The 22,460-nt window shown below is 40.1% G+C and overlaps 4 protein-coding genes across 6 annotated transcripts in view; 2 read left to right on the top strand and 2 right to left on the bottom strand.

Annotated features, from left to right (window-relative positions):
* Positions 1-8,117, bottom strand: part of LOC144535748 (uncharacterized) — a 32,515-nt gene extending 24,398 nt beyond the window's left edge. Inside the window, exons 1-2 of one of the 3 annotated variants that reach the window (XM_078278368.1) lie at positions 7,809-8,117; positions 6,984-7,018 (exon numbers count right to left, since the gene is read on the bottom strand). The gene's annotated coding sequence lies outside the window, so the exon portion shown is untranslated. Of the gene's footprint in view, positions 1-6,710; positions 6,804-6,983; positions 7,019-7,808 lie in introns of those variants that run through there. The other 2 variants (XM_078278367.1, XM_078278369.1) reach the window with 2 other exon arrangements.
* A 2,241-nt stretch (positions 8,118-10,358) lies between these two features.
* On the top strand, positions 10,359-13,058 carry LOC144535183 (syncoilin-like). The gene is made up of 4 exons (XM_078277496.1): positions 10,359-10,850; positions 11,743-12,153; positions 12,230-12,354; positions 12,443-13,058. The coding sequence occupies exons 1-4, from the start codon at positions 10,371-10,373 to the stop codon at positions 12,486-12,488; spliced, it is 1,062 nt and encodes a 353-aa protein (XP_078133622.1). The 5' UTR covers positions 10,359-10,370; the 3' UTR covers positions 12,489-13,058.
* Positions 12,812-19,203, bottom strand: LOC144535182 (histone-binding protein RBBP4). Its single transcript, XM_078277494.1, has 11 exons — positions 19,068-19,203; positions 18,437-18,584; positions 18,178-18,323; positions 17,500-17,673; positions 16,756-16,871; positions 15,179-15,339; positions 14,931-15,057; positions 14,732-14,809; positions 13,641-13,775; positions 13,422-13,532; positions 12,812-13,253 (listed from the first exon to the last, which is right to left on the bottom strand). Exons 1-11 carry the CDS (start codon positions 19,081-19,083, stop codon positions 13,191-13,193), a joined length of 1,275 nt encoding a protein of 424 aa, XP_078133620.1. The 5' UTR covers positions 19,084-19,203; the 3' UTR covers positions 12,812-13,190.
* Positions 19,204-19,244: 41 nt separating this feature from the next.
* zbtb8os (zinc finger and BTB domain containing 8 opposite strand) lies at positions 19,245-22,249 on the top strand. Its single transcript, XM_078277497.1, has 7 exons — positions 19,245-19,450; positions 19,699-19,723; positions 19,820-19,941; positions 20,055-20,137; positions 20,549-20,601; positions 21,484-21,520; positions 21,610-22,249. The coding sequence occupies exons 1-7, from the start codon at positions 19,369-19,371 to the stop codon at positions 21,694-21,696; spliced, it is 489 nt and encodes a 162-aa protein (XP_078133623.1). The 5' UTR covers positions 19,245-19,368; the 3' UTR covers positions 21,697-22,249.
* Positions 22,250-22,460: the final 211 nt, after the last annotated feature.

Genomic DNA, 22,460 nt, shown 5'->3' with positions numbered 1-22,460 from the left:
AAACTGAACCCTTGTGAAGGTAGGATTTGTTGCAGGACTGTTGTATTGGACTGCATTAGTTTGAGCAAGGTGTACCATAATAAAGGCATTGGTCTTCATTACAACTTAAAGCAGAAACAAGCCTATAGCCATGCTAGCTTCTCTGTGAGGCACAGCACATGTTGATGTTTATCAGGTATAATGTTGACCCTATTTCCGTCTCTAGCACTACACAAAAAGCTGATGGGAATGTTATTAGTTATGCAGGTATTTGGTAATAAACCCCTATACTATGTCCCTGCAACAGAGGAAGCTGCAGTTTCAGGACCGCAGTCCTAAGTTGTGCTATGTTAGGGTTAGGTTAAAAGACAGGGTTAGGGTTACGGTAACTACACATAGGTCTACAACTACTCAAAAATCTAGGGTCCTACAAATGAGGTCCTATAATTGCAGCTTCTTCTATTGCAGGAACATGCTACTCCATAAAACCATAGTATTGGACAAACTAAAAGTTTGACCAGATGATGGCGCCAGAGGAAAAGTCAGAGCATCACCAAAAGGGGTGGGTAACGAACTTCGATACTTTTAGCCACCGACCAAATTGCCTCCATAGTATTAAGTCACTACCAAATTTCAATACCAAAGGAGTAAATCTCTTCAGCATCAGTGAGCCAAAAAGCATTCCACATGCTTCTACCATGCTTCTTTTTGAACGTACCGAACTCTAATCACCAAAGAGATTAAAGCTAGAGTGCGTAGTTTCTGTCTCCCCCATGAAGAATTCTAAGTAACGATAACAACACTGTCGGCGCGTCCACATAATACAAGCCTTCCGTAATCGCACATGCGCCCCCACCCCTCCTCCACGCAGTTGCTAGTAGCCAAGGAGGACACGGAGGATTAAAAAAACATGATGGACTCTTCAGAAGAGGTAATTATCTTCACTCAAGTTTCTGCGCGGGAAAGTCGCCGGACGACACAATCTTCTGAACACAGCCATTCTGAGAAATACAGAGAAAGTTGTGTGGAGCTGATAGTCTTAATTAGATTTGTAGCAACTCATTTGGCAATGGCTTGAATGTAATGGACGTTCATTAATATACAAAAGTTAAGCACTAAAGCTTTAAGATGGGCACCATGGATGTTGGTACAAAAGTTCATGGTAATCCATCCAATATGCGTTTTTTCAGTCTCAACAATACTGCTTGTTTGGCTAAAAAGTAAAGTTAAATCTGGTTCTGCCCTGTCCACAGAGAGGTATGCAGCCCCATATGAGAGGCTTAAGATCAGTGCTTAAAAGTACTTGAATGCTTTTCTAAACTTTATACATATGGCGTTTTTGAAGTAATTTGTTATCTTAATGTAGCCCAGCTGAACTTCATCACATCTGATGTGGCACAGTGTGTATGGAGTAGACGCAAGGAGTGAGTTGTAGTGAAAAGCCAATAACAAGAAAGAGCATTCATCTCTGGAGAAAAGTACCGGGCCTCTCCCTGCACTAAGCCCTGTGTTTCTCCTGCTCCAAATTACAGTCATTTGGGCATGACTAAGATCTGTGCATCTGTATTGGATACAGTCGCCAATAATCAGACGCCTCTCTCTCGGGAGGACAGGGGGCTGGTTCATTCATTTATAGCCCACGGGGCTGCTCTGAGTGCAACAACTCCTCAGGCTATTATTTCCATCACAGAGTAATGCTAAGAACTCTGGGACACGGCGGAGGACCACCCAGCAGATCACTGTATGTGCAGTCCAGTCATAAGGAGCTGACTCATGCCACCTTTGCTGTGGTAACACATAACCTGCAATTTTCAGTTTTGCAAACAGATGTAATAAGGTTATGCACACGTTGGAGTGTCCTTTAAAATTCTCCCCGTTTGTTTGATGACATCTATTTTTATTTATTTTTTACAATTTGTCTTAAGAGTTACAAAAGAAAATGTCACATCCTGGGTTTTGAAATAAAAGGTAATTTTCACAATCCTCTCTCTTATCTCTCTTTAACACCATGGCCGACATCTTAAATACAGAGTTGCTTCATTGTCCCAGCAGTTACTTATCCCCTAACCACACCTCTCAATTCATAAAATACACAAACTATAGGCACAAAAGGATTTAAAGTTGGATTTGTAGCACACAATAAGCTAAAAACCTCCACCAGTATTGCCTACACTACACCACATCAGGGTGTATCACAATCTGAAAGACCATGATCAAGGCATATGCCCTAAGCTGATTTACAAACAAAAAGGTTGTACTCGATTGTGGTAATGCTGTTGTTCTCTCTATGTCTCTCTCTCTCTCTCGCTCTCTCACAGACACACTAAACTCGCTGTGGTTTCCCAGCCCAGCCCAGCCCTGGCAGAGCAGGTATGTGTTCCAACATGCTGTTTACTTATCCTTTACAAAAGACGCCAGGCTTACACATTGGACAGGAGATACCGCTCAAACACAGCAAACCTCAACGCGGTGTGTCAATACCTGCAGCACTGGCTGATTATCTGACATTGACAGCGGTATGTACACATCAGCATGAAGTAAACGGTGTATACTGTATAGTTTATACACTGTCATGAAATAGACTCAGTGCGTTTACATGCAGTTTAAAAAAAAACATGTAAACACCTTAACGTTACCCCGGTTAAAATCTCATAACCCCGGGTTAACAGAGGTAGAGAACTCCTTTAGTAACCGGGTTATTCCTCCATGTATACACTTAACCAGGCTATGATCGGTTTAAGCATCTGTGCATGCTTCAACTGCCCTCCCCACTCTCCTGGAGTGGTTTTTGAACCGGACATAATCCGTCAGCATGCTGAGAGTCGAACAAGTTGTCTGTCATCCGGTGGGAACACTGTGCTGTCCTACACTGAAATAATGTGTAAATTAAACATGAAGTTGTTAAATTTGACTGATTTAGCTAGTGATCGGTCTGTGTAATGTTGACATAAGTTGAAAAAAAAGTTATTCACTTAACCCAGGTTACTGCTGTGCAGGTAAACGCACTGACTGTGATACTCTATCAGCATATCTGGAAAATGACACTGATTGATTGTATACTTTTGAAAGCTATATGTCCTGGAGTGGAGCTTGAGGACATAAACTCCTTATATACTAAATTCCTTATATAATACCTGCCCTGCATAAAGCAAAGCACAGTATCTTGGCTTATGGTGCAAATCCAAACCCAAATTCACAAATAAACCAAAAGATCCTCATCTTACACTGGGCTCTACTGTACCATTCTTTGACAAACCTGTGTGAAAAAAGAATGAGGGAAAGCCAGTTCTTGTGATATCGGAAAACTATTTCAGGCGCCTTAAGCATGTACTCACACTCAAAAGCTCCACGTCAAAGAGGAATTGCAAATAATTTTCAGTATTTGTGTTCAGGATTTACTCCACAAGACAATCCACGGAACTATACAGAAAATAATTTCCCATGTTTTGTTTTATATGACAAACTGCAAGAATTTGGTTTAAACATTTCATTAAAAAGTAGGTTAAAATACTATTTGATCTAATTTCAGAGTTGGACTGCCTTAAAAACACTGACTGGAGGGCACAGCAGCCCAAAACATATGGTAAACTCACAATACTGATTTTATGCTCAAGTGCAATCACACCCTTATTGACTCTGTCAAATAGGAACAATGTAAATTTCGCGCGGGGGCAGGGGGGTCTCCAGGAACTGTAACTTTGACTGCAGTGAGTCACACAGGGAAGCTGACTGGGCAGACTCAAGTGCCTCGTGAGGATAAGGCAAAGCCAAGAGGGAGCAGCTGTGATACAGGCAGACACCTTTGTTTGAATTAGGACTGGTTTAGTTAAACCAGGAGGCCATTCACATCTACACCTGAGCTGCTGGGTTTCACGTGGAATGATTTAGCCATCAGCGAGCGAGGTTAAGGTCAGGCTGAATGTAGTTAGTATCTGCAAGACGGAAACAGATTAGCAAGGTTAATATTCTTTGTTTTGGAGAAGAAGAAAAAAAAAGGATCTTTCGGATCTGTTCCAGTCTCCCTGCTGAGATCACTGAAATAGGATTTACAGGAACAGCCAGTTTGGGCAATAACAGTTTAAAAAAAACACTTGACTACACTTGACTCTGTAACTAAATGGTGTTCAGCAGTGTAAAAACCGGTGTTATTGTGTGGCACCTATAGGCATCAATCAGGGCGTTGGCCGTCTTCTCTCGGCATTATTAAACAAAGAAGAGCAACTTAAGCAACCTTGTCTGGGCTAACAGCTCTGCACCCTCATGCTCAAACACTCAATGTGCAAGAAATGTAGTGTGAAGGATGATGAGGCCAGTGAGACACAATTTAGAAAATACTCAACTCCATGGCTTGAGGAGTTTTGAAATGACTGAGGAGAGTTTTTCACAAGAGCTTTGTGGGAGTCATTGAAAAGATTTCCCATTTTAAGGGAAGTATTTTTGCATTGACAAAGAGGATTACAGGAAATGTAACTATTCGTTACAAAACTACTAGTCAGGTTTCCGGGTGGCCACAAGTTTCCTACAATTTGGTTCCCTACCAACGTACTGTATCAGGATAAACACACAGTGCAGAGGACTTGGACAGAAAGACAAGTCTTTGCTGACATTATGTGGTCCCTTTGTTTGCTGCAGAAAGGATACAGTTTCAGAAAAAGACCATGTAGGTAATGCCAGTGATTAAAAATAAGCACAACAATGCCTTAAGACAATAATGACAATAATAAACTCAAATGCTATGGAACTAAACTCACTGAGGTTGTAGACGCTGTGTGTGTGTGTGTGTGTGTGTGTGTGTGTGTGTGTGTGTGTGTGTGTGTGTGTGTGCGTGCTTGCGGTACCATGCAGAGATCTGTAAACTGGGTAATGCAAGTTGGTGTGCTGCGAGGCCGCTGTAGCCATGCAGCAGCTTGTCTGGTAAAAGCAGCGGCTGCATTCCTAAAGGATTGATAATTACCGACTGAGGAACTCTTCACTCCAAATGTGCTTTCACCACCAACCCCCCCCACACACACACACACACACACACACACACACACACACACACACACCTCCGCCCCTCTTGTTCTTTCTTTCTCCCACTCCCTCCTTCCCTCCCTGCCACACACCCCTCATACAGACAGAGCTATGAAAGAAAAAGGATAATGGCTGGCGCATGAGAGTCATTTTGCGATAAGATTATAACATGGGGTTGTGTGCACTGGCCAAGATAATTATTTACTGCATATTCTTTTTAGAGGGCAGCCACAAATATTTTACCTCTATGGAAACAGGACAGATTTTTCTTTTACAGAACATCTGAAAAATATGCAAAAACATATAGTTACACACACAAATAATATATTTTGATGATTGATAGTGAGACATGCAATTTCCTGAGTGAACTTTATCTGAGTTTTTTGGTTCATTGGTGCATACTAATGTTGTCTGAAAATATAATCTGAAGCCAATTGCATTAAATGTGTTACAAGCTTCAGTACCTAAAATGTTCCTATTTAGGGCTGCAACTAACGATCATTTTCATTAACGATCAATCTTCTGCTAATATTTTTGCTAATGTCAGAAAATAGTGGAAAATAAATAAATCCCTGTGTTTTATGTGACAATCAGTCTTTCTTTGGCATTCTTGCTTAAAAATGACTTGAATGAATAATTGATTATGAAAACAATTGCTGGTTGATTTTCTGTGGAATAATCAATTGATTGACTAATCGCTTCAGTGCTAATATTTAGAGTGGCTGATATACTGTGGATGTCAACAATGCCTAGGAAGTGCACCTCACTGTTACGTGATATACGTAAATGTAAAAACATGTTTTGGTCCAATTGTCGATTTTAGTGAGTATCTGTAATTCAATTGTGTAATAATAATTTACGGTAAAATGTGGTCAGTTCCTACAATGTCACTGTTTGAGTCCTTATAATCTCAGTTTCCATTGTATACTACTTTTTTCTTTCCAAAAACAGGACAGAAAAATAATACACATTTTACTTTTCTCTGGCACTATAAGAGACAGTGGCACAGCTCTGTAAAGTGTGGTGTTTGCTTTGCTTCCAGGGGTTGCCAGGGGTCAAGGTCTGGACTGCAGCCTCTGTGGAGCTTAAGACCCCTGAACTGACAGGTCAGTCAGGGGCGACAAAAGAAAGTGTTGTGCAGCAGCAGCAGTGACCAGCTCACAGTGAAGGCAAACACAGCTGGACACTGGGGTTTAAAAATACATCCTGGCACCTCAGTGTCTGTGCCCTGTAGCCTGATTTGAAATCCTTTCAATCTGTAGTTCACTCAGTCTGACAGTCGCCTGAATGGACGCCAAGTCAAAAAAGAATGTAGTGTGGGAATAAAACAAAGTCCTCCGTTTAGGGCAGGACTCTGGAGTCTAGCAGTAGAAAAGAAATCAGAAATGGGCAGGCCATCATGCCCTAATGCCCCTAACAGCTATTGATTACATTTATCAGAAGTGTTGATGAGGACTGATTGATGAGTTACTCATCGGCTAATCCTTCTGATTAACAGCACACTGTGTCCTACTCATCAGGAAAAAGTTTCCTCTCACTGCAGGCCTGCATGACACACACATCACTCGCTCAATGTTCACACACATTATCAGGTGTCTTTGTCCATTACAACACCAATTGTTCCTCCTCTTGACCAACAGCTTTCCCCTTTCCTCCACTGAGCTGTTACTTCATCACTTACGGATGAACACAGTAAACAACAGAAAAGTTGAACCTACCTGACTGAATGCAACTTTTCAGTCTGTCTTTCCAGTGACTTCATTATCCTGTCCCATCCCTTATCGCTCACTGCCTCTGTGTTATCACCCCGTCTCTACCTTGATCTTCCTCTGAATCTCAGGTATCTACCAGGCACTGCTGTACCTAATGCATACATAACACACCTGCAGTCTCCATGGGTACAAGCCCTGGCATGGCAGGCAGGTGAAGAAGGAGCACCGGTACGTGACACACCCTTTCTAAACAAATGGCTATGTCTCAACCTCACTTACCAGAGGGTACAAGAGTTAAACTTGAAGCCATGGAGCTGAAAAAAAAAAAAAAAAAACGTCCGTCAACCCTTGATCGCTGGAAGTGCTGCAGAGTTTCCAGAAAAGTTTGGATTTGGAACTTGCTGTCAGTCCAAAGTCCAAACAGAGAGGGGGGAGACCCCTGAGAGAGATGGTGCTGTGTTATCTCTGTCAGGTTAATCAACAAGCAGTGGATCTTTATTAGACCACAGACTGTCATTGATCGGCATTAACTGAACCGAGTGTCAGAGCACCATGCTGCAGTCAAGCAGTCATTTGCTGTTGGGTCACAATAGTAGTCATTGTCATTTGCTGAGAGAATCACTACAGGTCTTAAATTACTTCTTGCTTAGAATCCCTCAAGGCCAAGCTAAGCAAATCTCCCACACCTAGTTTCCATGCATGCCTATACTCAACTTGGATCTCTTGCCATCCATTTGCACCTCACTTTATCTGATTACACTGTAGAAAAATGGTTTTAAATATAGGGCCTATTTTCTTTATTTTAAAGCACGATCTTACATATTTTTTTATATTGCAGCAACTGTAGTAAACTAATCAGACAACATGATGCAACAGCTTCACTTGTAAATGTACTTAGACGTGCTTACAAGTAGATTCAGTCGATCCTGATATCATTTTACTGTGATTTGAACTTTTTTAAAAGAACCCTAAACTATATTTGTCACTATATACCAAAGCATAGTTTAGGCGACTTTATAAGGAGGAATTAAAAGACATAAAGGCTAGCCTACTAATGACTGCACTTTTCTGTTAACGACCAAGAAAACAAACTGTTACTCCTACCTTGATGAACTTTTATGATACAGTTGGGTTTATTCACCCTCACTCCATTTGAAGCGTCTCCCTGCTGCGTCCTTCCTCTCCAACTCCAAACTTTCACCGTCCGAAGGAAAACTTCAGGTGAACCATTTCCGTGAAAAGCACTTCAGGAAGCGACTGGAGTCGGGATTTGGTTGTACCCGCGGGCACAGATCCGTTTTGTTCGGCTTTGTAGGCTACTGACTTCTCCCACACTGTCAGTGCAGTTTGTCTGTCAACGCTCAAGTGGACCGCAGAGTCAGAGGGGGGAAGTGAAGAGAAGTTGTCGTCGACCTGCAGCTCCCACCTGGAGGAGGCTCCGCGCGCGCAGGTGAGAGCGCGAGGATATGGTCAGTGTAGCGAGGACATCTAGCGGTGAGACGGCGGAACAACACAGAGCAAGGGAGCAAGATAGGGAATAGGAATTCTCTTTTCCCACACATGGTTTGCATTTCCAACTTTTTTAGTTTGCATTTCCAGCTTATTTATGCAAAGAAAATGTCTCCTAAAGAAGTGCTCTGAATGAGTAAGCACATCTGGATATTAACTGTTTACATATGAGTGATAATGAATGACAATTTTTCTTTATTCTGACAAATAATAGAAAGAATTAAAAAAATTGCATTGCATTTTGCTTTCAAATAGCATTTTAAATGTTGAAAATCTCTTAGGACCAAATATGATCTGTATTTGGCCTACAGTTAAAATGTAAAATGTATATATATATATATATTTACACATAAACTTATTCCTTTTGTTTTTATTTATGCAGATCATCTGTCAATCAGTGCAAACCCATATTAGATACATAGGACACATCACTGACCTATGAAAACCATGTATTTCCAGAACATCAACTTTATATGAATTAATAAAAACAGGCCTGCTTTTAGCTTTCTGACAATGCATTATTCACAAAATCCAATAAGTATTAGAATCTTGTCAACCCATTAAAGAACACTTAAAAATTAAAAATCACCACATTCGGAGACACATCTGTTTGTTTTTTGACGGACATTAGAGAATACACTATGACAGGTGTCTTCAACATTTTTTAAGCCAAGGACCCCTTAACTGAAAGAGAGACGGATCAGGGACCCCCTACTACATATATTGTATAAAATGAAGTTGCATATTAATCTGGTCCTACAATAACTTATAGGGCACCCTAAAGCATTTATAGATATTCTTTTGCATAGAATACTAAGCTATTCAAATAGCCTAATAATTGTTGCCATGATTTTATAAATCATGTTTTAATGGTAACCTTTAAATGTGAAACAGTCAGTCATTTGGGATGAATTGTATCTGTGGATGGCTACCTTAGTGACTACATTACCTATTGGCCAGTAAGCCTACCATCAGTGGGGATTTATATTTGCTAATAATATGTTGGAATCATGTTAAGACTTTTTAATTTTTGAAAAAACTTTCAAAAATTAACAATAATTTGGAGGCCCCCCTGGAGTGACTCTGAGGACCCCCTGGGAGTCCCGGACCCCCTATTGAAGATCCCTGCACTATGATATTTAGGTAAATGGTTGACAATGACATGGGCACACATGATGCAGTCATGCTACAATAAAGGCACTCTGGATAAACATACAGTGCCCATTTCTAACTTTCTTGTTTGGATACTATTTTACTGTATTTTTCATGTGGAGTATGATTTATTATATAATACAAAATATTCCTTAAAGATGATCTCTTAAAATGGCCTTCTTCATGTAATTCCTCCCTGCATATCATTGTGTGTGGTGTTGTATGTTTGTGTCCTTTTGTGTGTGAGGAATTTAACAGGCAGCATGCAACATACTCCAAAGAAATACTGTATATGAACCATGCACATTTTATATGCAGCTGAGCTCAATACTGAAGGAAGCTATTAAAAGAATAGGCCTGCTAATGTTACCACCTCTGCCTGTGCAGCAGTCTGAAGCAAAAAGGTAGAAAGTTAAAGAAAAGCTATTGCTCAAACACTTTTCAGTGTTGCTCATAAAACAGCTATATGAATATAGCTCTCTCTGACACACAGGCTGGTCCAGACATGTGGTAGCTGATGCATCCAGAGCATGTAGGCCAGTCTGCCCTCAGCACTGACACAGTTTGCGATCCCCTCTGGGGGTATAAGAGTGTCTTAGATAGAGTTTCCCCCGTGCCTCCAGGGTTATAAATAAACACGTGTCTGTCTGTTTTGCTAGAGACAGACAGCTTGCAGAGCTGTCCTTAAAGTTTAAAGCAAACTGTGTTCACAGCTGTCTGGACTGTCATCTCCAAACAAAGTAAGTAGAACTACACTGATCAGTATAAGATATAGATTTTGTCAATGAAGGTTTTTAAGGTCCTCTTGTGTGTGATCTTTGGATGATCAGAAGTTTCATTATGATTAAATTGACATTAAATTGCTTTGTTAAGCAAAACAGACCAATAGGAATGACCAGATGAGAGGGCTTTTAAAACCACAATCTCATCAATTATAGCTGTAAGTCATTTGATTAATGGCCATTATCTCCTTCTCCATTCTTCTAGCTTGTCTCTTAGAAGACTATGGACAATCAAACCTCAACAAAGAATGGGAAAAACATGGCATCTAGGATGGAGGACTCACACATGGGACTTGTCGAGGATGTCGGCAGCCATACAGACTCTGAAACAGAGACGATCATGCCTCTAGATGAGCATACACCACATCCCATACTACAAATGGACCAGACGGTAATGGACAACGTGGGGCAGCTTTTCGACCACTGCATCCAGCAGGTGTCCCATCTGGAGACACAGAGGAACGAGCTGATACATGAGCTCCTCCGTCTGCAGGAACCCATTCTGCGAGTTGTGGGGCACCTGAGAGGGAAGCTGCTAGAGACACAGAGGCTGCTCACGCTGGCTCAGATGGATTATGTCGCTGTTTATGAGGAAGTGAAGGAGGTGAAGAGGAAACTTTTTGCCACAGCCAGAGACTGCATCCAGAGCCAGGTGACGCTGGCTGAACAGGAGTACGAGGTGGCTCAGTCTGCTGTGACACAGGTAGAAACCACTGGATGGATTTACTTTGCCAGGTTATAGCAGATAATTGTGGTTTGTTCTGCAGTTTATGAGGTTTTCCATTTCCATATCTATCATCCACCGTAACTTAGTCATTTCATTTCAATTTGTCCCAAGTGGACAATTTTGTTAAAATGTGCAACAAACAGCAGTGAGCAATGTAAAGGGTCAATGCTGAATGTGAGGCATACAACAAGAAAGAATTGATCATAATCATTTTTAAAATCTACAAAGCAAACTTATCATGAATAATGTTTACAGCAAAATAGATTTTGGGATTGATAGCAAATAATACATTGTATTGGAGACTACATATAACATGTTTTAAAGCAACATTGTTTCTATTGCAATACTGTATAACATGTAACAAGCATAATTATACACCTTATATTATTTACTTATAATATACCCATATATTACATACTGTGTAGAAGTATGGGAAAATATATAGAACATGTACTCATACTTACTACATGTAGGGATCCAAATTTTTTTTTTTTAATAAAAGTGAGTATGACTTAAAGGATCAGGGAATATGTAAAATAATTATTGTATTTCATTAGTCATTAATTATTGTATTTTGTTAGTATGTTTAAAAAACATTTTTAAATAATAGTATGACCAGAATGACATGTTGGCATTGTTTGTGATATGCTTCTTAAAATAGGTTATATGTTAATATGTAATATGTTCATTTGTTGTTTTCCCATTTTTGCCTGTTTAATTACCTACAGACGCCAATACATTTCAAATGAAATCTACATTTTTTTTTTAAATTCTCAATTTTCTGCAAAAACTGGGTTTATAATAGCTTTACTCAATTATGCTAGTGGTATGTACAGTATGCTTGTATCAATTTTACATCCATCCATAGGAGGAGCTCAAGGCCCACATCCAAAGTCTGACCCAGGAGTTGTCCGAGCTCCAGGAGGCCCAGCAGAACCAGCTGAACACCCTGAAGGACCAGGCCTCTAAACCCTGCAGGCCCAGGGCCACGAGTGACGTCAGCCAGTGCCGGCAGGCGTCGGTTAGGCTGCAGCGGCGGCTCAGCGGCAGCGTGAGGGCGCTGGAGGGCTGGTACGAGCCTCGGCTCATGGCTCTGCTGAAGAGAAGGCAGGTTGGGGAGGACGCCTTGAGAAAGAGTAGGGAGCAGGCTATGGACCTGAAAGCCAGGCTGGGGCCCCTGAGAGAGGATATACAGAGACTAGAGGTGCAGAGAGCCTGCCTGGTGCAGAGGGTCACTCTGATGGAGAGAGAGAGGGAGGAGGGCGTCACACAACACAAGGTATAGTGACTGAAGTCAAGTAGGACATAAAAAGGATGTTTTGTAAAACAAACTAAGATGTTTCTCTACTTTGCAGGAGACTGTGGAGAAACTAAAAGGGACTTTGAAAGAACTGGAAGTGGAGTTTGCGGTTCAAAGAACATCTAAGAAAGATTTGGAGGATCGTAATGATGGCCTTCGAAAAGAGCTGACATTTCTCAGGTAGGTTTACTTTTTAACAGTTGAACACTTGAAATGGCAAGCATCAGGATTTAAAAACAAAAAGACTAACCAGTGGCTTGTTTTATAGAGGCTGTGATGAACCCAGTGAAACCATGGCAGAGGAGGATCCCTAATTTTCTGTTTTCAGTAGATATTAAGCCTATTATCTACACCAGACCAAACCATGGCATAGAATTTACATTTAATATAGAAAAGCATGCAGCAGCATGTTTTTTTGCTTCAATAGAAGTAACTCTTACCTACAACTTAACGTCTGGCATGCTGTGCCAGGAAGTAAAGCAAACAGATTTACTGTAAATATTTTATTATGAATATTCTTAAGTACACAAGAGTTCAGATGCAGCACAGAAGAACGCAAAGAGGAAGAAAAAAAAGTGACAAACGCAATCTGGAAAATTCATACTATGAATATCAAGCAAATACAAGAAAAACCCTACAGTATGTACAATATTTATTTAAAATGGATCTTCGTAGAAATATTTTCAGCACAACTAATCAGGATGAAAGAAATAAAACCATCAAAAAGCAAACCTGAATGTTGGACACATCTGTGATGGTTTCATCACAAGCCAGAGTTGAGTACTGGGAGTTTGAAAAACTAAAAAGATCTAAAATTCTGACCGATACAGACTTACTTTAAATACATCACCACATGATGACAACGCAGCATTTTATTCTGTCAATGTTCTTCAAAAAACACTGCTGCCCAAAATGTATTTAAAAAAAAAAGAGGAGATTACTGCTTATGCGCCCAGCACTGGAAAACGAATCCATTTTTAAAAAGCAGGTCAAACGAAGAGATGTGGAGACTGGACTCATGCCTGGACCTCTGAATCTGCAGCACCTTCTGGGTCCTCGTCGTTGTAGATATTTTCAGCCTTTAGAAGAAACGATTCAAAAGTACATTGACTGTAACTGGTATTCAATGTTAATAAATGCACTTTAAAATGATATCCATGCTGTGTGCAATATGTATTGGTATTTGTAATTGCATCCAATTTCATGAACTTCTGACATTCCCACCACGTGACAAACAAAGCTCTTACCATCTGCCAGACTTGCATGATGTTGTCCTCTGATACAGAGCAGATGACCCATGGCTCGTTGGGGTTCCAAGAGAAGTCGGAGATCTTTGCTGTGTGTCCGCCGTGGATGAACTAGAGAAAAGCAGAGCAGGAGGGATCACTACAGCACTCTAAAATCCAATTAAAAACACACACAAACAAACACAGGCATCCACAGTAACTATTTTTGTCACAACTCACCAGCAGCTCAGGAGGGCCATCCTCAGCATCCTCTGGTGACTGTTCCTCTCCTATCTTACTGAGGTCCCAGACATTGAGCCTCCTGTCGGTGCCGCTGGAGGCCAAGATTGTTTCATTATGAGGAGACCACTGAACCTGTTGGGTAGAGATGGGCCAGATGTTTCATTTCTACAAGAAAGTGCTCCACAATCATAATTAAGGGTGTAAGGAAGAAAAAAAAAAAAAAAAAAAAAATCGATACACTTGAGTATCGTGATATTTTATTTTGCAATACTGTATCGATTTTCAAAAAAAACAACTTTTTTTTAAAGTTTACGTTCAAAAATATTCATGTAAGACAGTGGTTCACGTTTATGTTGTGTTTAAACCCCCTACCGCTAGATGGCTATGCTGAGACACACCACTAGTGTCCTCACCTAACAGTGCCTAGCAGTGCCTGACTTTTCACTAGAAGCTAACAACGTAGCTATGGCTGAACTTTGGCCTATAAACATTTGCTCACTAAGAACCTGTGAACCACAATCCCAAACTGGCAGTTTGATTTTCTGTGTACTGAATTGTTTACCTAAACAATTAAACTTCTTTGACTTGTATGCACATCATGTCTTTTTTTTTTTCTTCCTTTTTTTTTTTAATATTATTTTTTCTAAAATTATACTATAAAATTTTTTTTTTTTAAATCCCATTATATCGCCTTACGCACAGTATCGAAATATATTGCAATATATTGAATCGTGACCCATGTAGCGTGATATGTATCGTATCGCCAGATTCTTGCCAGTACACAGCCCTAATCATAACACTAAAAGCAAATAGCCGCAATCATAAAGACTAAAACAGTTGGTTAACAGAGTAGTCCTTTGTTTACTATGGCTCCTCTGTATCAAACTGTATGGATAAAATGCTTGATGTCGTACAGCTGAAAGCTAGGTGTATGCAGAAGTGGCATGTGTGCTTGAAAGGCTTTGATTCCTTTGGCAGATCTGTAGTTTGCAGCGACACATTAAAAGCCGAACATAACTTCAAATCTGCAACAAACTATTTTAGATGAATTTTTGATGAATTTTTCTGACCAGAGGGTCACTTCTTACCTGGAAAATCTCGTCCTTGTGAGACTCAAACGAGTGCAGCTTTAGCTTCAAGTTCCTTAGGTCCCAAAGAGCCACGGTCTAAAAAAAATACAAGTAGTCAGTTTTAACAGATTCACCTCGTACAGAATGAGAACAGATCCTGCACCACTGGACAGCAACATGATCTGTAACAGCTTGACAGAGAAAGAGAGGACCCCACCTTATCTGCAGAGCCAGTGGCCAGGATGAACTCGCTGTAGGGATTGAAGGACAAGCAGTTGACCTCAGCTGTGTGGGCGTCCACTGCATGGCTGGGCTTGGAGGTGTTGTTGGACCGCGTGTCCCAGCTGTGCCAAAGCAGATGAAAGCGCCATTGTTAAAAAATGAAATGAAAATGAACAACTGTGTTTCTCTCGTGAGTCATCACAGTGGTCAGTGAATCTTGGTACCAACTCAAGAGCTGCTCACATCATAAGTTTCTGGTCATCGGCCACAGACCCAAAGAGCGACTCGTGAAGCAGGTGCCAGGAAACATCCTCCACCACAGCCGTGTGGCCTGTGAAGATGGTCTTGGCATCCACTATCTTTCCCTCTTTGGGCACTGTGCTGATGTCCCATAGGCAGATTGTCTGTAAAAAAAGAGAGCAGAGAAAATGGTTAGAAAATGTATTAACATTTAAAAAGAAAAATTCCAAACAAAGTTCCGAAATGCTTTGCAATAACAACAAAAAGGTCAACACAAATGAAAAACTAGTTAAAGTGACTATATCGTTTAAATGTTTCTGTCATCTGATGATCATAAATGACCTGTAACAGGAAATGAGACTAACAGTGAAAAGAACGCTATTTTATATAGTTTTTATTAATGCCTCTGCCCGGGTCTGATTTTTCCCGCAAAGTCACAAAATGATTTACGGCAGGGAGACGGCGCTACAGAGCACACATTCTGACGGGTCACATATTTCGGCATAACACCGGAAAAGCCTGCGTTATTGTATCCAGCCAGATAAAGGGTAGCAGCACGAGATTTCTTTATATAGGCCTAATTGTATTAAAATTTTATTTTAGACGTTATCTGCTGTAGTTATGACTGATACTGGGGCAGGGCCATCACAGAAAAGAAGGAAATTAAACGAAGAACAACTAAACGCTAAAAAAGGGAAAGTGAAAGACAACGGGCAAAATCCGAGTCACACTCGGTCAGGCTTTCAACAGACAATTACGGGATTGTAAATTATTCAAAACTGTCCCAGAATTGGCCCTTAGGTATGTTTATTTATATATATATATATATATATATATATATATATATATATATATATATATATATATATATATATATATATATATATATATATATATATATATATCATTAATAAAATAACTTTACAATGCGCGATGTGGTTGTATGTCAGTAGCAGACATTGAATTACGTCCCCCTTCCATTTAGTGCGGACGTTTTATTTCTTTTAGTTCGTGTTTGTGTTGGCCTAGTATTTTCTTTTCCCTTGTCACCTTGTCCTTGTGTAAAGCGTCCTTAGGTTTCATTAAATGTGCTATATTAATTTAAGTTAATATTACGTTGGTTGATACAACAAACTCTTATTGCTTTAGCGCGTGACACAGTGACAGTGATAACGTTAGCCGGTTTAGTTCACGATACAAGTTACCGTATGCAACACTTGAAATGCAACGATGCATTGTGTAACGCATTCTCTTATTGTAAATGAATGATTTTCTGTCTGAGCAAAACATTCATCGCGACTATATGACCTCCCGGTAACTAACTCCTAGACCTTTACGACAACAGTGTGGTAAAAAACACTACTCAGAGGGCCGCTGAAATCAACACAAACTGAAAGTTACATATAGCCACTTTAAGTAAAACCGTAAGAAACAGGTTCATTTGTAACAATTCATTATGTCAATATCCAACAGTGGTGATTCAAAACTGGGAAAACACAAGATTATATAGTCAAACAGGGTAAAACAGGAAGAGAAACATTAGACAGAAGAATTCAGGTACGTTGTAACAGGTTGCTTACGTGGTCATCAGAAGCACTGAGGAGGCAGCCGCTGAGGTTTGGGTTCCAGGAGAGGCCATAGCCCTCCTTCTGGTGGCCTCTCAACCGCAGATCTGGGGTGCATTCTCCAGAAGGGTCTTCAATAGAAACAAAATCAATGTGACAAAAATTGTGCAGAAAACAACACTTGTAGCAGACTTTTGAAAAATGCTTCAAGCTACATTGTGTAAGAATTTCTCACCTCTAGCGGTGAAATTGTATATGACAACCAACTGAATATTGCTTTCTAGCCCCTCCCATTCCGAGCGTGTTTCAACTCCTACGGTGGCCGAACTCGAAATTAGCTCTTAGTAGCTCCATCGTTTACACGCAGCTGTTCTAGCCGCTCCAATAGTAACTTTGGTTTTGTTGCTTTGCCTGTCGCGTTGTTTTAATTCTCTTTTTCCCTCCCGGCTGGCATTCGTCACAGTGCCACTGAGTTTAAAAGCACGAAAGGCGGGAGGTATGTCCCTCTTTGGTTAAGGTATTTTAAAGATGGAGGCGCTACACGGTGGCCGTCATTCGAGGGACTCGCTCGTATGTATTCTGAATGATTCGAAATGGCAGATTCTACGCTTACGAGAATACTTTGACTAGTTGGTAAAAGTAATTACACATGAATGAGCACATATTTGTGAAAGAACAAAAGTTTTTTTTTTGCTAAGAATCAACTCAAAAAATTACACAATGTAGGTTTAAGAAAATGCATTTCGGCTGTTATCCTACCAGGTTTGGAGGGGTGCTTTGTGTAATCAAAGACCAGCACATCACTGGTGGGGGTCTTTGTGGCAATGATGCAAGGATTCTGAGGCATGTAGCGGGCTCTGTTCACTTCCCCCTCATGATTGATCTTGATCTCAATCTCAATCTTCCCACTTACAGAGCCAAAGCCTCCAAACTCTGAAATAAACATCAGTTACATAAGATGGTTGTTGCAAATGAGCATGTGTCGGAAATAATTCTGTTCTACTGAGCATGTTTAATGGTGTATTCTATATTCTGAGTATGGTTTGTTACATTTTATCAACTATAATGGAATCTAAAACAAAAATACGTACCTATATTTTCTGAAGCATTAAAGATTTCAGCAAGATTTAAATGTATGCATTCAATGAGAAGAACTTTGAGCCACAATATTCAAATACAATGACTTGTTTGAGACAATTTGATGACATTGAATGACAATAATGTTAATATTGAACAGGCGTAGCAATGTGAATAATATGTTTAATCTATGTGACTTAATAACTGAATAGTGGACATGATTCATGATCATTGACCATACCACGATCAATCCATTTATATGATCCATCCATTTATTTTGTGCAATAAGCAGCTAGGCACAACAGTATACTATAACAGTTTTTAACAAAACACAGCACACATGCACACACTATCCCTCACCTCCTTTTTCGCTGTCATAGTGTGATGCATCAAACTGGGCATCATCATTAGGGAGCTGAACACTAGCAATTACAAGGTGATTCTGCTCATCAGAAGTGTGTGTTCCCAAAACCAGTCTGTGCACGCTGTAGTCTTTGCCCTCTGGCCTGCGAAGAGGGATTAAATAAATAAAGGTCATATATTCATTTATTAAAAACAATCTGATTCCTCTATTATGTCATATTTTGGTGGATGTCAGGTGCAGCAGATCTCCTCTTACCTGGTGACATCAGGCAGCCACTGGGCAGTGAGGCTGGGCCACTCCAGAGCGTGAGTCATGACCAGGTCGTAGAGGAAAGGAGTGTTCTTCTTCCAGATCTTGTACTCCTCATTGATCACCCTTTCCTCCACAGCGTCATCAAATGCAGCTGCAAAAGTAATATTTACCAGCAACACAGAGTTATGTTATAATGATGTCAGTCATGCAGCATCAAATTTGCCTGGACTGAATATCGAAGTGACATAAAAAATGATACCCTACTCAGCAAAGTATTTTCCTTAAATTAACAGCACTCATTTCGCTGATAAGATAACGTCAGAACACGTTTCTATAGTTAGCGTTAGCTATATAAATATCCAAATCCTAAACTACCCGTGAGGGAGAGCCCAAAGCCATTTGTCACTTCATGTATATCAAGTTACCTGCTTTCGTAAATGAAAACACCTGCATAGCCAGCCTGCTAACAGCTAACGTTAGCCAACAGCTAGTTGGTTGGTTTCTAACAATGAAAGGTGATGCTGGCTGTCGCGCCAACAACCACCGATGCATCCTGACTGGTAGTTTCTATCATTCTGGACAACATACACACACACATTTAATCAGCTTATTCACAAAAGGTGAACATCCTTACCGTCTTTATCCGCCATTGTGTCGTGGTTAAACCACTAATACTGGCAAAGAGTAGAAAATGTGTGAAAACGCTCTGTAGACAGCACGGAGGCTCGCAATGGCGCCAACTCCATAGAACAGGACTGGCCAATCAGCATTCACCAAAAACCGAAAGGAAGTCGCATGACTAACTACATCCGGAACGCCCTCTTCCGAATTGTAAATGGTTGTAACGACACACCATAGACAGTATATAAACACACCGACATGGTAAAGAGTAGATTTGATCACATTTTAAACCGTTGAACGAACTTACAGCTATAATGGACGACCGTGCGCTAGACCTGACAGAGGCACAGAAAGCTACCAAGTCTAAATACCCGCCAATCAACAAGAAATATGAATGTAAGTCTGACGTTATGGTAAATAATGTAGCTATCTTAGCTTGTTTATTAGCTATTCATTTACTCAGCCTACGTCAGCTAGCTAGCTGTAGTTAACGTTATGTCTACGATCTAATTAACTGAAACTATTTTAGTGACGTGTGCCATACATGGTGTTTGAAAGAGTATAATTATATCTGCCCAGCTGTTCCAAGCTGGTCTAACAGCTTGCCCTGTCTCATCATGTCACCATGTGATTTACTTTTACAGATCTGGATCATACAGCAGATGTACAGTGAGTGTGTTTTATTATCTTGGTAAAGTGTTTGATCTCACGTTTTTCTGTTGTTCAATATGCATCGCTAGTATATTTGCTGCTCTCTCTTCCTAGAATTCACTCCTGGGGAAACTCTCTAGAAGAAGCCTTCGAGCAGTGTGCCATGGGCATGTTCGGCTACATGACAGACACAGAGACGGTGGAACCGATTGATACTGTTGACGTGGAATCAGAGGGTCTGTTCAACACAAACCCCAGTTAACCTTTTCTATACCTACTGTAGATCAGTCATGCTCTTTCCAGATCCGTGAAACTAAACTCTTACATACTTTTTTTCCCTTCTCAAAAGGTGATGATATGGAGTCTCTTCTTTTCCACTTCCTAGATGATTGGTTATACAAGTTTTGTGCAGATCTCTTCTTTGTTCCCAGGGTGAGTATGTTGGTCAGTTATGGGGTGTTGGACATTTTTTGCATGTAGTTTAAAAAGAAATCCAGGGGATGTTTTGCTGGTTATGGCAGCAAGAATATTTGGGCCCTGGTTTGCCTTTACCCACTTGTCCCATGGGTGTAGATTAGAAACTCAACATAGGTACGACAACGAGTGACTGCCTATCTGTACTTTTCTTACAATGCCCTATATGCTGAGATAGCCTCTGGACACCTGTGGCTCTGAAAGGGATCTACATCATAACATGTGCCACAGTTGCTTGTTAAAACACTGCTGTGAATGATTTACACAGCATGTATTTTTTGTTTTAGTTTGATGGACAGAAAGATCTTGTTTAGTAATTGTTTTCCTTTGTTATTCTCCTGACAATTATATGTTACATCTATCCACTAGGAGATCAAAGTTTTGCACATAGACAGAATGAACTTCAAGATCCGCTCCATTGGGTAAGTTTGGTTACCTCTTCACAATAATGTGAAAATGTCTCAGTTTTTAGAATTGGAATCTGAAAAGCGTTTATTGTTACAGTGAGTTACACTTACGTGGAATTTGCCTTGGCATTTGGTGCATATATAAACCACATATTGAACATTATATAAAAATTAACAATACATACAGAAACAAATGTATACGAAATAGCTGTTTAGCATAAAAAAAGGAAGCCAGCATTACTTCACAAGACTTCATGATGGCAGAATATGTTTCTACATTAACCACAGATGGTGCGGTGATGTGACTGTTACAGCTATAAAGTGCTCCTCTGACCTGGGAAGTCTTGATAGTAACTGCAAACCATTCTAGTCCCCTCATGAAGTACTGCTATAATACTGGTTGGAGTGTATTTAGAGTAGTTTTGTTTTTGCCTGCATGAAATGAATGAGGGAGTGATCAGAGTTCCTCAGTGGAGCGTGTGTGGAAACTTCATATGCTTAATGATAAAGCCTGTTTCCCCTTTGAGCTCATGAGGCCTTGATACAAGAAGGAGGAAGCCTACTCGAGTGGTGAATAGATGGCTTACAAAGGTGCTTAGCATGCACATAGTAAGGCAGTGAAGTCAGCCAAACAACGGTTTCAGGACAAACTGGAACAGTATTTTTCTGCTGGTGACGGTTTCGTTGGTTTAGAAGGGACTTGCACAGATTATAAACCTCAGAGTACTGCAGCTGACCCCTCTCTCCCAAACACACTGAACATCTTTTACTCCAGATTTGAAAACCTACCGCATGCCCCCCCAAAGCCTGTAACACATTGGTTGCCCCTCCCTCCCCCTTTATATTATGTTTTATCTTCTTCCTCTCATATGGTCATTTTTCTTTTATTTATTAAAGTTGGGGTGAAGAATTCTCTCTGGCAAAGCATCCACAGGTAAGACAGTGAAGCTTTGAAGATATCACTGTAGAATATCACTTTTTCCCCCATTATTCTAAGTGTTTTGTCCTGTCTTGTAAATCCAGGGAACTGAGGTGAAAGCCATCACATACTCCGCAATGCAGATCCATGATAAAGCAAAACCAGAGATATTTGCCATCATTGATATCTGACAATACCTTCAGTGGCAGACCACCCTCCTGGTTCAATGCAACTGGAAATATCTACTTGGCCAATTTAAGTGGCCTTTTATCTAAGGCACTAATTAATGACTTGTACAATCTGGGTTTCTACTTGTGAGGTGAACTGAATACTAACGGGAGAATTTCTCAACATTTCTGGTGATTATGTGTCCACACTGTACAGTGGAAAATAGACTGCAGGATATGATAAGTGATATGACACTGATATCTTATAAATTGCATTATTTCAGAAATCACAAAACCATGAAAATAATAGAACTCTTTACTTAAATGCACTTATTGAAAAGTAAAACTCAGATGTATTTAGTATTCAGTTTTTAACACCTCAACCCAGTTTGACTCGAAATGCTTTATCAAATTATTATACTCATTTATCACAAATTTGAATTGTTTTGATGCCTTATTTTTTTAAGCATTGTAAATAAATCAACAGATTTGTATTGTTCTGCTGTGGGATTGATTAACTGGCTACTGGTACTTTGAAATAATATAATCTTGCTTTTGAATAAATCTTGCTTTTAAATATTTTGTTAGTGTTTGGTTATTCTAGAAGACAAAGCAATAAAATGGAGCTCCAAATGTAAAATTACTTGGCAAACAAACACAAAAAATAACCATAACTCCTACACATACACACTAGCCTTTAAACAAATGTAGAATACATAATGCATTATTTCTAACACTATGGTTGATTTAAGTTGTTCGACACACATACAGTATATCCAGTCAGGATA

Source organism: Sander vitreus, chromosome 20, assembly GCF_031162955.1.
Source record: "Sander vitreus isolate 19-12246 chromosome 20, sanVit1, whole genome shotgun sequence".
NCBI classification, from domain to species: domain Eukaryota; kingdom Metazoa; phylum Chordata; class Actinopteri; order Perciformes; family Percidae; genus Sander; species Sander vitreus.
Note: the sequence above shows the minus strand (reverse complement) of the source record. Positions and strands in the feature narration are given on the sequence as shown.

Excerpts from the sequence above, each read along its gene's own strand:
- zbtb8os (XM_078277497.1), top strand. The coding sequence starts at position 19,369 with ATGGACGACCGTGCGCTAGACCTGACAGAGGCACAGAAAGCTACCAAG. Across the intron at positions 19,942-20,054 it reads TGTTGACGTGGAATCAGAGG|GTGATGATATGGAGTCTCTT; the intron begins GTCTGTTCAACA and ends CCTTCTCAAAAG. Across the intron at positions 20,138-20,548 it reads ATCTCTTCTTTGTTCCCAGG|GAGATCAAAGTTTTGCACAT; the intron begins GTGAGTATGTTG and ends TCTATCCACTAG.
- LOC144535183 (XM_078277496.1), top strand. The coding sequence starts at position 10,371 with ATGGACAATCAAACCTCAACAAAGAATGGGAAAAACATGGCATCTAGG. Across the intron at positions 10,851-11,742 it reads CTCAGTCTGCTGTGACACAG|GAGGAGCTCAAGGCCCACAT; the intron begins GTAGAAACCACT and ends ATCCATCCATAG. Across the intron at positions 12,355-12,442 it reads AAAGAGCTGACATTTCTCAG|AGGCTGTGATGAACCCAGTG; the intron begins GTAGGTTTACTT and ends CTTGTTTTATAG.
- LOC144535182 (XM_078277494.1), bottom strand. Across the intron at positions 15,058-15,178 it reads GATGACCAGAAACTTATGAT|CTGGGACACGCGGTCCAACA; the intron begins GTGAGCAGCTCT and ends GCTTTGGCACAG. Across the intron at positions 13,254-13,421 it reads TCATGCAAGTCTGGCAGATG|GCTGAAAATATCTACAACGA; the intron begins GTAAGAGCTTTG and ends TTTCTTCTAAAG.